General features: G+C 40.8%; 2 protein-coding genes across 2 annotated transcripts in view; one reads left to right on the plus strand and one right to left on the minus strand.

Moving 5' to 3' along the window:
• Positions 1-1398, plus strand: part of LOC117265074 (uncharacterized) — a 43114-nt gene extending 41716 nt beyond the window's left edge. Inside the window, 1 exon segment of the mRNA XM_078162606.1 lies at positions 25-1398. Coding sequence (XP_078018732.1) covers positions 25-264 — 240 coding nt within the window. The 3' untranslated portion in view covers positions 265-1398.
• Positions 782-15710, minus strand: pck2 (phosphoenolpyruvate carboxykinase 2 (mitochondrial)). Its single transcript, XM_033638828.2, has 11 exons — positions 15220-15710; positions 8471-8683; positions 8133-8317; positions 6667-6737; positions 6317-6452; positions 6032-6219; positions 4800-4962; positions 4488-4703; positions 3866-4003; positions 3118-3213; positions 782-2950 (listed from the first exon to the last, which is right to left on the minus strand). Exons 1-11 carry the CDS (start codon positions 15249-15251, stop codon positions 2484-2486), a joined length of 1905 nt encoding a protein of 634 aa, XP_033494719.1. The 5' UTR covers positions 15252-15710; the 3' UTR covers positions 782-2483.
• Positions 15711-16611: the final 901 nt, after the last annotated feature.

Raw genomic sequence — 16611 nt, forward strand, 5'->3', positions numbered from 1 at the left:
CCTGTTTGATTTATTATTTTACAGAGTCAAACAGGTGAAGAGTTTGTTGTTGCAGAGCCAGCAAGAAAAGCAAAAGAAGAAGAAGACATCCATTATGGAGAGATCGACTTCTCCAAGCGGAGACCTGGACTGCCCTCGGCCTCAAAGCAGGACAGTGGACAGCAGCAGGATCCACTGTATGCACAGGTCAAAGTGTCTGAGACAGAAAACGAAACCAGAGGATCTCTACACTCAAGTGAAGAGAAAATGAGTATTGTCTTGTGATTACATCTGGGGTGGATTTATAGTTATCCTTTTTTAACCTATACAAGATGTATAATATAGAAAAGACACTAGAGCCTGGACAGAAAAAGCATCTTCATTTCACACAGTTAAGGGCAACTCAAAACTTCCATGCCCTGCAGCTCAGATGGTTTTGTCAGCCATTTTAATATCACACTTCATACTTGTGAAATGACCTCATCCGGCTGTTGCTGTGTGATTAGTAATCTGCATATCAGATCAGTGCCAACAGAAGCCCTACACCTCTTAATAGGGAAGTATTATAAATAACAACACGAGAAAGAATCATAGTGACCTTAATACAAGGGCAGTTCTGTGCACACATTACCAGTGTAGGACAAGATTGTGTTTGATCTGGAAATGTTTGTGTAATTTATAATCTTAGATATTACAGATCTTTTTTTTTTACAAAGCAAGTTTAACCTCATTTACTTATCTACTGTGTTGTGTCTATATTTTTATTTGTATTTGAACAACTTTCAAAAATGAACATAAAGCATTTTTTCTGCATTTTAAGTCATTTATTCATTGCACTGTAATAAAAACCTTGACATACAATTCTTAAAAATACCTAATAATCTCAGTTGCATTTATTGGTCCAACATTTCACATATTGTGTGTAAACATCACCTGAAATCAGACAGTTGAATCACAAACATTACAAAAGTGGCAAGATGAATGATGCATAGTAATTCCCACTGGAACTGTGCTACAATGCTTTGAGTAGTTAATTGACTTCTGATATGTATTTGAGTATCAAGCTCAATTCAAAATAAAGGGCATTTCATGAGATCCAGTCAATATTGTATTGAAAGATCTGGTGCTTAAATTCATTTAAAACCTTTTTATTAGTAAAAAATATTAAAACTGTTTCTACTTTTTGTCAGAATGTTGCCAAAAACAATCTTTGGGCTTCAGCTTGTAAACATCAGCAGCCTAGACACTGTATTGTTAAATGTCTCTAAAGGCACCATTAGGTCATGTGCGTTGTTCTTTTAGTACCGTGCCAGGATTTGTGAGTGAATGGAGGTAGTGACATGAGCTTCTCCACATGACAGGTTTGACAAAAATCACAGAAATCTAACCTTCATGTTGAGAGTCAACCTCCCTCCTACCACCAACCCGGCACCAGTCCTTCAGTGTTGCAGCATAAGTGTGAAGTCGTGTCCAAAGGTATTGCATTGTAGATTATTAACTTTTTTATCTTTGACATTTAATTCTTAAAAGATTTCTCTTCATAAAAGAGAAAGGGAAGAGTCACTGGCTGTGTTTTCATACACAGAGAAAGTTAGCTACCAGCCTGGCTATTAGTCTTTTTGAGGCATAGCTTTTTTATCAATCAGTGGTTGAACAAGTCTGCCTTTTCTGGATTCTTAACATTTAACATGTTCTGCCAGCAAAAACATCTCAAAATGTGGCTGCCATAAACCATCTTTGACTCTGAGCTGCAACTAAACATTATTTTCATTAGTTATTTGGTCTAAAATATGTAAAAAACAAACAAACAAAAAAACACTGTTGATCAGTGTTTCCCAAAGCCCATGATGATGTCCTCAAATGTCTTGTTTTGTCCACAACCCAGAGATATTCAGTTTACTGTCTTTAGGTGTGTGTACATGGACCTTAATATTCCACTAATAATGAGTGCTTTTTGACAGTAGCCTTATGTGGCGTTGTTAAAGGCTGAATGTAGAGATGCTGGACATAATGTCTATTGTTACCAGTATTATCTGAGGTGTTAGTAAATTGTATTGTCTGCTGACAGTCTGCATATGAGGTGTTTAGGGAGCATCTGTAATTTGTAGCTACAGAAAATAACCTAAGTTACACTTACATTAATTACTACTAGTTGGTGATTCATTTAATACAATCAATATCTAATCGACTGATCGTTGCAGCTCTACTTTGACTGAGCAGCAAGTACCAGAACTCTCTCATACTGAATTTCAGTACATATTCTCTTTTGTGAAAACCAAAGAGGAGGAGGGATGTTTCCAAGCTGCAGTGACCTGTCAGCCAAACATCTCAACCAGGCTCTCCAGTCTCAGTTTTTATATGTATGTGGATAAAACTAAAACTTTGTTTTCAGAACTAAGTTCTCTGTGTATGTAAACCCAGCCAGTGACTCTGATCGCACCCTGATGATCTGAATCCTGTGACTGTCTCCGTTTCTGGATGAACTTCCTGTCAGTAGGGTTTTTTTAATTGTGCACTCTGTCCTCTAGTGCCTTCAGCTCAGCCTCCACCTGTGCTGGCAGATCAGCTCCAACTTGCTGGGTGAAGTAGGCTCTCAACTCCTTCGTCTCCTTCTGCCAGAAAGACTTGGGCACATCGAACAAGGCACCCATATCCACCTTGCCCAGACCTTTAGTGTTGATGGCGCCATCTTCTGGCAGCCAGCCGATAATACTCTTCTTGGCTGCCTCGTCCTCCCTCTCCCGGCTGCAGCGCTTGAAGATCCACTCCAGTGCACGGGCGTTTTCACCAAAGCCAGGCCAGAGGAAGGCACCGGTCGCGGGGTCCTTTCTGAACCAGTTGACGTGGAAGATCTTGGGCAGCTGAGTGGGGGTCTTTCGTCTCTCCATGCTCAGCCAGTGAGCGAGGTAGTCACCAAAGTTATAACCGAAGAATGGTCGCATGGCAAAGGGATCGTGCATAATGACCTTGCCTGCAGAGAGACATGAAATGTTTTGTAATTCTTATAAAGAATTAACTTAAGTGATAGTTAGAGTTACTATCTTATCATCCCTTTATCTTACACCACCTCGTCAATAGGACAACAGATGTAGTTACAGGAATTTAGAGCACAGGAAAATCAGTTGTGTGGGTGTGTACCTTTATGCTCAGCAGCTGCTGTGGCCTCAGACCTCATGGCGGCTCCAACAAAGACCCCGTGTTGCCAGTTGAAAGACTCGTAGACCAGAGGGACTCCTGACAACACCAACATTTCATCATGTTTAATGCAGAGCTACATGTGTGCTGTAAATGTTACTGAACTTCTTGTGTTGATATGTAACACAAATTGCGGCTGGAATGACTCAAACATCTTTAAGAAGAAGACAACACAATCACTGTGTCATTTTACATCACGTTTCTACACTTCCTTTTCTGGTTGCAATGTGAGATAGACTTGCAGATTAATTTAAGACTAACTTTGACAGATTAACTTTGACAGTCACATCACAGAGAACTAACAGCTAAATGCTTAAAGGGGACCTATTATGGTCAATATCAGGTTCATACTTGTATTTTGGGTTTCAACTAAGATTACATTCTTTAAATGCTTTGGCTTATTGTAGCATTGTAGGCTCCCTTATGCTAACACTTTAAGTAGCGTGCCTAGAGCAGATGACTATATAAAGAAATCTGTCACAAGCTGACATCAACTTGTAGAAAAAAAATGTTGAAAAGTATTCGGTACAGTCTAAAGCCTGAGGTTTTTGCTCACAGAGATTACTTTTACATACATTCACCTCATTATCTGAAATTTCTGACAAGTTTAATTAAAAATGTAAAAAATACATCTATGAAAATGCTATGCTGGAGAAAGAATCTCTCCATGTTAGATGAAAGCAGCACCAACCCTCTGGCCTCCTGCCACCGAAGATGATGGCGTCAATCGGAACACCCTCCTCACTCTCCCACATGGGGTCGATGATGGGACACTGAGCCGCCGGGGCACAGAAGCGGGAATTGGGGTGGGCGCACTGAGTCGAGCTTCCTTTTTTATAAAGAGGAAACAACAGTTTATTCTACCTTGAATGTTGTTCATGTCATTTATTGTCACAGTCATTTTCAAACACATACCACTAGATGGCACTGTATACACTACAGCTGTTCAGTTTACTCTTCATATGAGAGTTTGATTTATCCAGAAAGCAGAAAATCTGTGATGACAGTGATACCAATATACAGTAAGATGTGTCACCATAAATGGGTTTTATCTGAGCCATGTCTGCTCTGTGTGATACTGCAGTGAGTTCTCTTGGTCTAGAGCCGATCAATAATCTTCTGATGTCTTTGTTGGCAAAGAAACAAAACACATGATTCAAGCTGAAATTATATCAGTAAAACTGCTGAATATTCATCCATGTTCATTAGAAACTAAGTGCTAAAGACAATTCATCTTCTCTAGAGCTGCTGAACTACAGCAGCACTTTAGATTAATGTCTTTATAAAAACCAGGCAGTCGTGGCTGATGTTACCGTGCTTCCAGCTTTTGCCGTGCCAGTCTGTGAGTGTGATCCCAGCTGCAGGGGGGTCGAGGCCCTCCCACCACACTCCTCCGTCGCTGGTCTCGCCTACATTGGTGAACACAGTGTTTTTGGCGATGGTGGCCATGGCGTAGGGGTTGGTCTTGTCTGAGGTGCCGGGAGCCACACCAAAGAAACCGTTCTCTGGGTTGATGGCTCTCAGTTTCCCTGCAGAGACAAATGTGTAAGTAACATGAGGATTTAATCCACCACCTATGGAGTAACAAGGAGATTATGTTCATGTGAGTCATCCTCCGCCCTCACCTTGGCTGTCAAACTTCATCCATGCAATGTCATCACCCACACACTCAACCTTCCAGCCCGGGAGACTTGGTTTCATCATGGCCAAGTTAGTTTTACCACAGGCGCTGGGAAAGGCTGCTGCGACATAACGCTTCACTCCCTGAGGGTTGGTAATACCCAGAATCTGAGGAGGGGAGACAGTGATGAATTTTTAATCAGCCTTTCATGAAAAGTCATCAATTAAAACTGACAAAGCATCAAGGCAGAGCAGAAGTTGAGCAATGTACTGCTGTGGAAGGGGGGCAGCGACAAGAAGTATTTTAGTCACCTAAAAAAGATCTCTAATAGTTCCTGTATGTTGTAATGAGAGAATTTTGAGCGCTTCACATTTCTGTCAGATAGCTCCTTTCCAACCGGAAAGCCATTAACAGCTTCTCTTCCCCATCTATGCTCTTGTCAAAGCCATCAGACTCCGTTGACAAAAACAGTAATTTTGAACTCACTTAACAATCTGTTATTTAGTTTGTGTTACTGTGTGACTTTGGTGAAACTGAACTAACCCTTTTAAACGCCAAAGTCACACAATATCACAATCAAACTAACTGTTTGAGGCTGCAGTAGACCAGCAGCTGGGTTTAGCGGTTTTAAATCACTGTTTTTCTCTATGGAGTCTGGCATTGAAGAGAGTGATACAACGGCTTCATTTCCCCGTCTGAAAATGCTGTCTGACGGCAAAGTAAAGCGCTGGAAATATTATCAATATAATGAACATTTAAACTGATATTGGTATTTTTAGGTGGGCCTTTTTTAATTTGGCTAAGATACGTTTTGTTGCTAACCCCGTCTACAGCAGTACATCGCTTAGTTTCCATGTCGGACTCCAGACTGTAGGCATGCTCACTGACATCTACTGTATGTAATAAACTGGCTATGGATAGGTACCTCATACAACCCTGCTTCAAAAGATCTGAACTATGGCTTTAATACAAGCCCGGAGATACTTTTTGATAACTGATAAAACTGCATTTGCCACCATGAAATAATTCCTCACAGAAATTAGAGCATATAAAAGTTATCTCAAGGCAATTGAATCGAACGCAACTGGACTTGGTTTTGTCTTAGAAGTTGCGTTCGATTCAATTGCCTTGAGATAACTATGACCTGGATGAATGAGAATATCCACAGGCATATAAAAGTTACTATGGAGAACTGTGTGTGAAGCATGTAGCTCAGACTTTCAGAGGCACACTCACCAACATGTGTTCAGCCAGCCAGCCTTCATCCTTGGCGATGCGGGAGGCGATGCGAAGGGCGAAGCACTTCTTCCCCAGGAGAGAGTTTCCTCCATAGCCACTGCCAAAGGACAAGATCTGCCTGGTGTCTGGCAGGTGAGATATCAGCACCTTGTCTGGATTACAGGGCCATGCATTGACCAGAGGGGCTGGAGAGAATACAGAGAGGAGGACGCTGTGAAATCTTTCAAGTTTTAATCAACACAAAGCACTAAAACTAATTGTTTCAGGCTCCTTTAATTGTACCTTTGAGTGGTAAAGGTCGTCCCAAAGAGTGCTGACAGCGGACAAACTCCGTTCCGTCTGCCAGTTTCTTCAGGACAGGAGTGCCCATGCGCGTCATGATCCCCATACTGGCCACAACGTATGGTGAGTCTGTCACCTTCAAGCAGAACAAACTGTTTATGATCCTGATCTACTATGATTCCGGGAGTAATAACCATAAAGCACTACAGCAATACACTGCGTGATGAATTACTACAATAAATCACATCATTTTACAGCAACAAAGCAAACCATTGATCAGTACAACACAGCAGGCTAATTGCTTTATTGCATGCTTTTTTCCATAGTATAAAGTGCTGAGGAGTCAATACCTGGACACCATATTTAGTCAGAGTCGAGCCAACAGGACCCATACTGAAGGGAATCACATACATGGTCCGACCTACAGAGAGGACACACAGAAGCATGAACAACATAGTAATGCAGTTTATTTTTCCACTACAGACAACGTTGTTTCAATATTGGCAAAATGTTGAAAAGGTGGTAAATTGGACTGGAGATACCATGTCCTTCTCTTAAAATGTGCCCTGTGGATTTTTTGACCACTAGTAGCATTACGGAGCAATATATTTACCACAGTTTCCGCAATTTGAATGTAATGTACACAAAGACGAGGGCAACTTGACAAATGTTCCTGTTAAAACATTTCATACTGTTTAACCTACAGTTGCTGGAGGTAAGATACAAAAACAGCATAAAAATATAACGTAGTGAAGTAAAACACTACTGGCACATGGAAGTAAGCAATGCAGCATTTGTTAGAAATCAAGGATTTACACAGTACAGTTACAATAATACAATTCAGTAGGGTTGGGCCATTTTCGGGTTTTGCCGATCTAGATGTAAGATAGTGCATGTTGTGTTTGTTTACTAGAATGCGTGTGTTTTTTTGGGTGACGAGATGAGACGAGACTAGACGTCTCTCGTTCTCTCTGGTGAGACTCTTACAAACAGCATATTCAAGGCAGTAATGTTGCACAATTATTCTGCCTTGCTGCTCTGTCTAAAATGTAAAAACACGGCATGGAAGGGCATAGTTGGTCCACCGTTAAGTTGGCAGCTGAGGTAGTAACAGAGCTGAGTGTCATTACGTTTGACTTAGGAGAAGCTGCTGAGTTCATTATAGGTCCAGTCGAGGGTTTGGCTTAAAGGGGAGTACCACCTAAATTCAGAATTCCATTACATATTTCGATGGCCTTGGAAAGTTCAATAAATATTTGTGAACATGAGCTACTCTCTCTCAGCATGAAACAAGAGAGGTAAGTCTCAAACTTACTTTGTCACAGGGAATAAAGTCTGGAGCTGTTCCATAGATAATGAATAGGATTTTGTGATGTTGTGGACCCACAAAATGTTTTCTTTTTTTGTAAATGAGCCTTATTCTATTGTGTTCTCAGATCTGAAACAGAAAATGCACCCATATACTCAGAACATGCCCCTGGATGCTCTCAGTTTCATCTTTAATACCTTTCACCTTTCATTGTCTATGGAGCAGCTCCAGACTCTATACTTGACATCACAAATTTAAGTTTTAGCACTTTGACTTTGGGATTTGGGAGAGAGTTGTTCATGTTTACTAATATTTTTAGACCACAGAAATAATGTGTATGAATTTTGACAATGGCTGTACTTCCTCTTTAATACCAAACAAATCAGAATTTTTTTACAGAAGCCCAACCCTAGCCCTACCATTTAAAACTAAAAAAGTTTCAGAGAGCTGTTGAAAACACACCTCCTGTCAACGAGGGTCAAAAGTCTTGTTCCATCCAACACATACCTGCCATGCAGCCGGGGAAACGATCCTGTCTGGCTTTCGTCCAGTCAGACTCGCTCATCCAGCTGCCCAGCTGACTCTTCACTCCGTCAGCAGGGATGGGAATGGTGTCCCTCTGGTTCTTGGTCACAATCACAGTCTTGCTTTCCACCCGAGCTACGTCCTTTGGGTCTGTACGTGCCAGCCAACTGAAAAACAGAGTAGAAATCAGAGCATGATGCAGAAAAACTGAGGAAATTTAGAAGAGAATTAGATACAAGCACTTGGTGGTTTAATAAAAGCACGCCACTGAATGTATGCATTTGTGTATGTATGCGAGTATACAAATTTAAAGTCCTTACCAGTTCTGATATTTAGGAAGCCTCTTGACCATCCCCTCCTTCTCCAGACCTGCCAGGATGTTGGCCGTTTCCTCCGGTGTCCCCGTCACCACATGCACACCAGAGGGCTTACATTCATCAACCGCTCCCTTCACAAACTCAGCTACTGCCGGGGGCAGTGAGGGGATGGAGGCCAGGCACCGAACCCCGACACTCGCCCCAACACCACCATGTCTAAAAGAGAGCAGGAATTTAAGCAATACATTAATTCTTTGACTTTTCACTTATGACTAGGGGAAATTCCTGCACTGATCAAATGTTACTTGGCTTCTATTAAATATAACATGCCATTTTTTTTTCAAATGATGAGAACATGAGCAGAAGCATTTGATGGACTTGTTACGTGTGGGATACTGATGTCAACAGCCTGACAGTCCTGTGATCTGTCATATAGGTAATGCTGCAGTGGCCTCTGACTACGGTTGGGCTGGTGGAAAAATTTTCAAACTGGTTTGATATTGAGCCAAACACTGGACTGGACTAATATACTGAAATTTACCACAAGATGTCATTGCTCAGTGGTGCATGAAGCCAAAAAAAAATTGACTTCCCAGGTTTAAAATACCCAGATCTTCTGCATCGTTGGGCCCATAGAGCAAGCGCACTACAAACTTTCATGAGCCGAGCGGCTGACATCCGGTTTAGCCCTCCGCTAACTTGAATGAGAATCAAATAATTTAATTGTGCGGCTCTTCTAGATTTTTAAAATGTTATTGCCAAATCCCAATAGTGAAACAAGTCATTTTGCGGGGGCTGTGATGCTCAAAAAAATGTAGCCACTGATTTACAAATGTCTCTTTCACAATGTAAGTCTATGGGAGAAAGGGTCCACTGGCAACACGTGACGGACCCTTAAGTTGTAATTCCACTGTTTGGCCACTACTAAAATTGGCTTCAAAGTCTGCCACACTTCCTGGGGGCCTGATGAGACTGAGCAAGCCCATGAATGAGAGTGTAGTGACTCCAGTCCACTTGGTTGTTGTAACGCATCTCTAAGCTGTTTTGTCAGCCCCCAAGGTGAAGCAGAGAGTGAAGCAGCACCACAATCTGGTTTACCGTCCACCGTCCAGTTTTCAATCCAAAAATGTTGCTATATAATGCATTTTTAGTTTTCTTGAGAGACTAACTCTGCCATGTCTTGTCACCTCAAACAACACATGAACTTTCTAGTAAACAAAACAATGTACACCGTGTGTACCATCCCCCCTCCCACCTCCACCACCAGTTGAACTCCTTTAAGCTATTGGTTTGGCTCAGCAGTAAATTGTGCACGACCTGTCAGACACTAGTGACTTACTAGTCTGTTGATAAACAAAGAGAATATTATGTTAATCACGTTGTCATATTGTTTATTACTAATACAATACAGGTTAGCACTGTGATGCTGTCAGCACAGGCTGCTGATGTAGAGTGCTTTTTAATTTACCATTACAAGTCATGATGACAGATGCCAGCACAGCCAGTTTGCATAAAATCAAACCAGTTTAAGCTCGTACACTGGACCAGACTGGCAAAACCAGATATCGACCCATTTACCTGTGACCTTGAAAGACTGTTGATCTATCTACAATGCATTGTTGAATTTACGGAGACAGACTTCAACAATCTATTATGAGTAAGAAAACAAACACATTCTGTCAAATCATATTCAGTCATCTACAGGATGTTGACATTACCAAAGCCAAGAGATACACATGCAGATTAACTGAATGACCTGACTCTGACCAGGATATAATGCAGAGAGAGCATCCTTATTGCCTCAAGTGAACACACCTGGTTTAAAGGTTCAGACAGGTTAGGTCTTTCTCAGTAAGTTTCACTCCAGATGTGACTTTTTTTGTCTGCATTATCTTTGAGATTGCTCTGGTCTAATTCACTGCTGTTTCATTTTTAAATTCAATATTTATTCCAGCTGATACTGATGGAGTTGGAAGAGCACAAACACTTTTAACAGAAGTTTAAAAAAGGCCCCAAATTGGAGTTGTGTGCTTTTCATGTGACAGCAGTGAGAGCAAGATGCCTTTGCTGCAGATATTAGTGCAACCTGAGAGCCTCACACACACTTCTCTGCATAAAGAGAGGCATGCGGGTGGCCGGCCTATTGTTTTTCAATAGAATGGTCAGACAATAAAATAGACGATGTGTACTTTGTTTTCTGACTGTGAACAGTGTGAATGACCCCAGATGACCTCTTTAGAAATGTGAAAAAATTAAATTAGCCCTGTATCCTCAAATGAGAAGCCCAGAGGAACTAATAAACAAATAGACATTTTAGCCCAAGTGCTCTAAAACTGGTTTCAACCATGAATTGACCCACATTGACTAGAAATACAAATAATACTCTCCTTTGTTGTTTCAAAGACAACAGGGTAGTCCCATCACCCCATTGGCTGCACTCAGTGCGTCATTCTACGTGCATGCAGACACACTGCATGCAGACACACAAGTAAATCTGGTTGGAGTGTACAAAGGCCACGAGTAGCAGGAGCGTAGACATGCTCACAGCAAGAGAGACGATAACATGCAGCTTGACAGGGCAAAGAGCTGAGAGCAGTGTAATGCCAGCCTCAGGGTTCAAATTCCCTCTGAGCAGGCGATTTGTACCTCACCAGTTGTTTAACCATTGATGTGAGGGCAATTAATCATGAACAGGTTCCAGTTTGTGCTAAAATGCAGGCTGACCTTACAGCGAGTGACAGATTGGTAGCTGTTACAACTGTCTATCTTGAATCCTCTAATCTAATCTAATAATCTACTATTTTTGGGATGGCTGTTGCAGAGATGGTAGTTGTTAAAAGTGTAGTTTCCATCAGGGATCAGGGAGATATATCCCACATTCACTTTTAGCCTGCAGTGTCTCTGGACTGTGTCCTTTTCCTGTTCAGGCTTAGGGCTGCTGTGAAACTGCACCTACTTGGGGTTTATCTTGGGTACATCGGTATAATAGACAAACAAGAAAGGCAGAGGAGATACCCGCACACCAATATAACTGGGCTAGAAAGCAGCAAGAAGGTCTACAGGCTGAGATCAATGCGAAAACAGTTTATTTAATTAAGACATCTGTTATTAAAAAAAGGTGCTCAACGTGGGGATGGCCGTTGCTTAGGTGGTGGTTGTAATAGATGTAGCCTAATTTCCATCAGGAATAAGGGAGACATATCCTCCTCAATCTTAGCCTGCAGTGTCTCTTGACTATGTCCTCTTCCTGTTCACCCACCAGATGAGAGAAGATTTAAATAGATAAAAATGTTCATCTGAGCTGCCCTCAGTTACCATCAGTTACTCGAAGCAATAAGTTGAATAAGCAGCCCCAGGTTTAGCCTCTCAGGCTACTTACAGGCTAATCTACTTTTATGATTGAGGTTGTTGAGGTGTATGCCACCAAAGTAGCCAACTCTCAAATGTGTTTTTTTGGATTTAAAAAAAGTTACTAATGCTTTATTAAGTCGAACTGATGAAGGGACGTTGTTGTTCTTGCATGCTTTCATGGAATACAGTGATCATATTGATTTATGGATTGATTTGGGACCACGTTAAACAACAGCAGAACTATATCAAAACTTCTGCTTACACTCTCTCACACAACTCAATCAGTATAATCCAAGTCTCATTTATCCAGTTGTATCCTAAGTACTTCACAAATGCATTTTCACTAAAACCGTAATATTTAAAGTGAATCTTATTTGCACTCTCTTCAAAGCCAGACTCCAATAATACTGCTGCTTTTTTTTTATTTATAGCAAAAATGCATGTGTTAGGGAAGCAATGAGCATTCGACTGGATAAATGAATCTTGGATTTTACTGCTTGAGTTGTGTGAGAGTTTGTAAACAGATGTTTTGATATAGTTTTGCTACTCTTCCCCAATCAAACAATATGTTGGCCATTTTTTGTGAATGCATGCAAGAAAAACTTTTCTACATGAATACAAGGTACAAGGTCTGGCTAAATGGTTTACAAATATTCATTTTCTGAGTGAAGTAAGAAGGACTGCACATCAGTCAGAGATAAGAAAGTTAAGCACAGCTCTTTGTTGCAAAGGTAGAAGTACAAAATGATCAGAAAGTAGAGAGGATTGTCTTTGTTTCAAATGGCAATCCACCAAATACATGTCGAGACATTCTACTCCAAACCACAAATATCAGCCTTGAGGACTGCTGTATCCCCACATCATCATCATCAAACACACTTTAACACTCTAATGTCTCTTCTTCTTCAAAGAAATATGGCTGATGTGTGGCAGAAACTGTCAGCTTTCAGAGGATCTTTTGACTTTTTGACAAAGGACAGATGAATGAATGAGAGAGAGCTAAAACAACAATAGGGCCATTGTATGATAGCACCCTACTGACTTTAGCCACAGAAAATACAAATGTCACTTTGTCAGTCCTATTTGAAGATATTAGATGAACCAATGTCCTTGTAGAACTTTACTCTCCTCTCCTCATGCAGTAAATCAATTATGTATGCTTCCAATAATCCACTCTGTTATGCCACTAATTCCTGTAACCATTTGGGTGTTGCTGAACATTATCTCCAATGTGATTAGGATTAGGAAAGTAGATGAGTTAGGCTAAATTTGAAATTAATTAAAAGAAAGTATTTGGTGACTTTGCTTGCTGAAGCAAAGGTATTGGCTGACTTGAGACAGAAGATAAAGGTAAAAGCAGCTGGAAGGGATTAGCAGCTCTGGTTCTTCTTCTTCACAACGGAAAAGACGCACTTTCAGACTGGGATGACCTTTGCTCCCAATTTCCCTACGCAGTCATTCAGCCTCTCCTGCTTTTGTCTGTGCATCCCCATTCCTCACCCCATCCCCCATTCCTGATGCCTCCATGTTTTTAAGGGTGCAAATTTTAAAATTAGGGACGTCATCCAGATGGGGGGAGGGGGTGTCAAGAAACAGATAACACACCTCTAAGTCAGCAAGCCAATCCACACACACCACAGCCAGACACGCCTACACTCCCCCCTTCATGCTGATCCTGGTCAATAGCCTCTTTAGGGCAGAGTCTACACATGAAGCAATAACAAGCCGGAGTATCACTTAGAACATGCCCACGTGCTGCATGCATTCTCCTCCCACATGGTACAGCGAGTGCTCAGGGAAAAACACACAGAACACGCACCAGGACATTCAGGCAAATAGAGGAGTGAAGACTCCAGCCATTAACTCACTCTCAAGCAGAAATACAAACAAAATGCACAGCCGCACGAGCCTCCCTGTCACTAACACACATGCCCGACCATGGTGTAAGTCGCTTACTCACTCACATGCATCCCTAATGACAAAATAAGAACAAACACACAATGCCATGGAGTGCTCACATTGACTCCAGAGTCCCTGTGTGATGAGGTGTCATCACAAAGCCTGGAAGGGGGAAAGTAGTGAGGTGAAAGCATGCAGAAAGACAGCCTTTTTTTAAAAAAAAAAATCATACGAAATGTGGAATGTTGTTTAATCTACAGAGACACCCTCAAGTCTTTGCTCAATGTCATCTGATCTGAGGCTTGTCTCTGAGATCAAGTTGGACAAGTTTATGGCAGCTGTCAGCACAGTAACTGAAGATTTAACAAGACTGTATAGTGCCACAGGTCTTTTCTCATTGGAAACATATATATCAATCATGCATTCCTATTCAACGATGTATTAACAATTGGCGATTACAGGTTTTTAACCCATATGGCAAATTTCTATGTGAAAGACATAGGTAGCATCAACAATATGAGAATACAGTGAATCCAAATGGTCAAGATGGAGGCAATTTTGTGCAAACTGTGCCTGAAAAAATGTGCTTCAGAAAAGTTGTGAATATCATTCCAAAGGGGTTCACATTAGTATTACTATTGTCCACAATAGTTATACATTTGATGTATGTGTAATAAAAACCAGGTTCCATTAATTGGTTGTCCCAGGGTGTCTGCAGGTATCAGACAGTTAAATTTAATGCTTCTTAAGACCCTTTCAAAACACCTTTAAACCAAATTTAGGACCAATTTTTGGACAAATCATGTTTTACTTATTTAAGTATCGCAGCATTGCAGGTAAGTAGTATATATGTGGTATGTGCAGAGGTAAGTGTAATGTAGGAATATGGTTATTAGAGTGAGTTGAGTCAATCTACATTTTGCAAACAGGTATGTGCAAGTATGAAGTATAATGACTGTGTTATATGGTTTTGTTTAAGATTTGCAACATTAAAAATGTGGACTTTTACATAAAAAAGCTTCAAAAATAAATCAAAAGATGTATAAATGAAATTAGATTAAATGTTAGTAGCAGTTAAGACCTTGCAAATTCAAATTTAAGACTATAATGGTTTTTAATGTTGTAACACTGAATTTATTTTAAGACTTTTAAGGGACCTGCAGACACCCTGTATCCAGAAAACGGAAATATTGTATGTATGTGTATGAAATAAAAAACAGACGACATTAATTGGTTGTCCACAATACTTAAATACTTTATGTATGTAGGACCTATATGTTATATAAAAAAACAGGCTACATAATTGCATTTACTAGGCTAAATAACATAACATACATTTGAATAGCAGATTTTGAATGAATGGCACAACCATGTAGCCATGTTGTGTATTCAGACACATATTCTCATATATTCTCTTTAAACTTTCTCGAGTACAATGAAATGTATTGTTCACGAAGGTAAAACACGATTTAAAAATCACAAAAAAAGTCCCAATGACTCACCTTCGTATGACACCCAGCAACAGGCACGACATCTTCGGTGCAAAAATAAAACTAGCTTATAAAAAGTAGAAGCGTAAAAAGGCACATTAAGTTAGCTGCAGAGGTAAAGACAGGAGCAGTGGTTAGAGCTGGTCGCAGCTCATATCTGAGCTCTGAGGAGACCTTGCACTTTGCTCTGTGTGGACATTCACACGGATACACCTTGATGTAACCAGTAATCTGGCTGCTGTCCTGCTGCACGACTACAGCGTACAGATAATTTCCCTGAGAGTCCACAAACGCCTCACACACTTCACTGATCTGCAAAGTGAAGTTTTAAACCTGCTCTCCGGCTCGGCTCTGGAGAGGAGAAGGCGCTTCTGGTTTAAAATATAAATATAAAGTAGTTTTATTCTTCGCAGCTTGGGTCCATATTGTTATGTCCTGTCTCCTCGGAACCACGGACCGACCGGCGGGTGGTTGTCCCTCCTGGCTGACGCAAGCTCCCACAGTTCCTGCAACATGAACACCGCCAGTATCTTTGCACCGCCTTTACAACCATGTGAAAACACAACCCGGAAATACGAGCAACCGCACGGAAATAGATATAGTCTATGAAATAGATCTCACATTAAATTCCCTCCTAAAAACATAAAGTGTCAAAGAGGTTTTTAGTTACAGAATCACAGCAGTGTCATCAAAACTCGGACACTTTTTGTATGTAGAGCAGGGGTGTCAAACATGTGGTCCGGGGGCCAGAACCGGCCGCCAAAGGGTCCAATCACTAGATCAGTGGTTTTCAATCTTTTTGTGCCTAAGCCACACCAGCGCAAGCCAAAATCTCAAGGCGTGTTATTTGGAATAGATTTTAAGACTTCACTGATTGATCTTTGAGGTCATTGGGCAGAGGTCTTTTGTCTGTTCCAGAGGTTCGGCTGAAAACTAAAGGGGACAGAGCGTTTGCTGTCATGGCCCCGAAGCTCTCGAACAGTCTGCCTGAGGAAATCAGGTCGGCCAAATCAGTGATCTCTTTTAAATCCCTTCTAAAAACATTCTTTTATCGGAAAGCCTTTCCTTATTTTACCTGAGTTTTAAGTTCATTTAAATTGTCTTTGATTTCCTCTGTTTTTACCGGTAAAGTGTTTTTATCAGTTCTCTTGAGTTCTCTTAGTTCTGTTGTTGTTTTAATGGCTGTTTTAATTATTGACATGTAAAGCACTTTGTAACTCTAATTCTGAATATTGCAATAATAATGTGTGGTTACCACAAAATCCCGTGCCGTTTAACATTTTACCTGGAAAAAAATGGTGGAAACCTCAGGAAGAGCAACTGAAGTGCAATAGATGCTGTGTGTACACAAGAGATCATCATAATAAATCTACAGTAATCCGTATGACAAAATGATACAGAAAG

The sequence above is a fragment of the Epinephelus lanceolatus genome, chromosome 20 (assembly GCF_041903045.1).
Source record: "Epinephelus lanceolatus isolate andai-2023 chromosome 20, ASM4190304v1, whole genome shotgun sequence".
NCBI lineage: Eukaryota > Metazoa > Chordata > Actinopteri > Perciformes > Serranidae > Epinephelus > Epinephelus lanceolatus.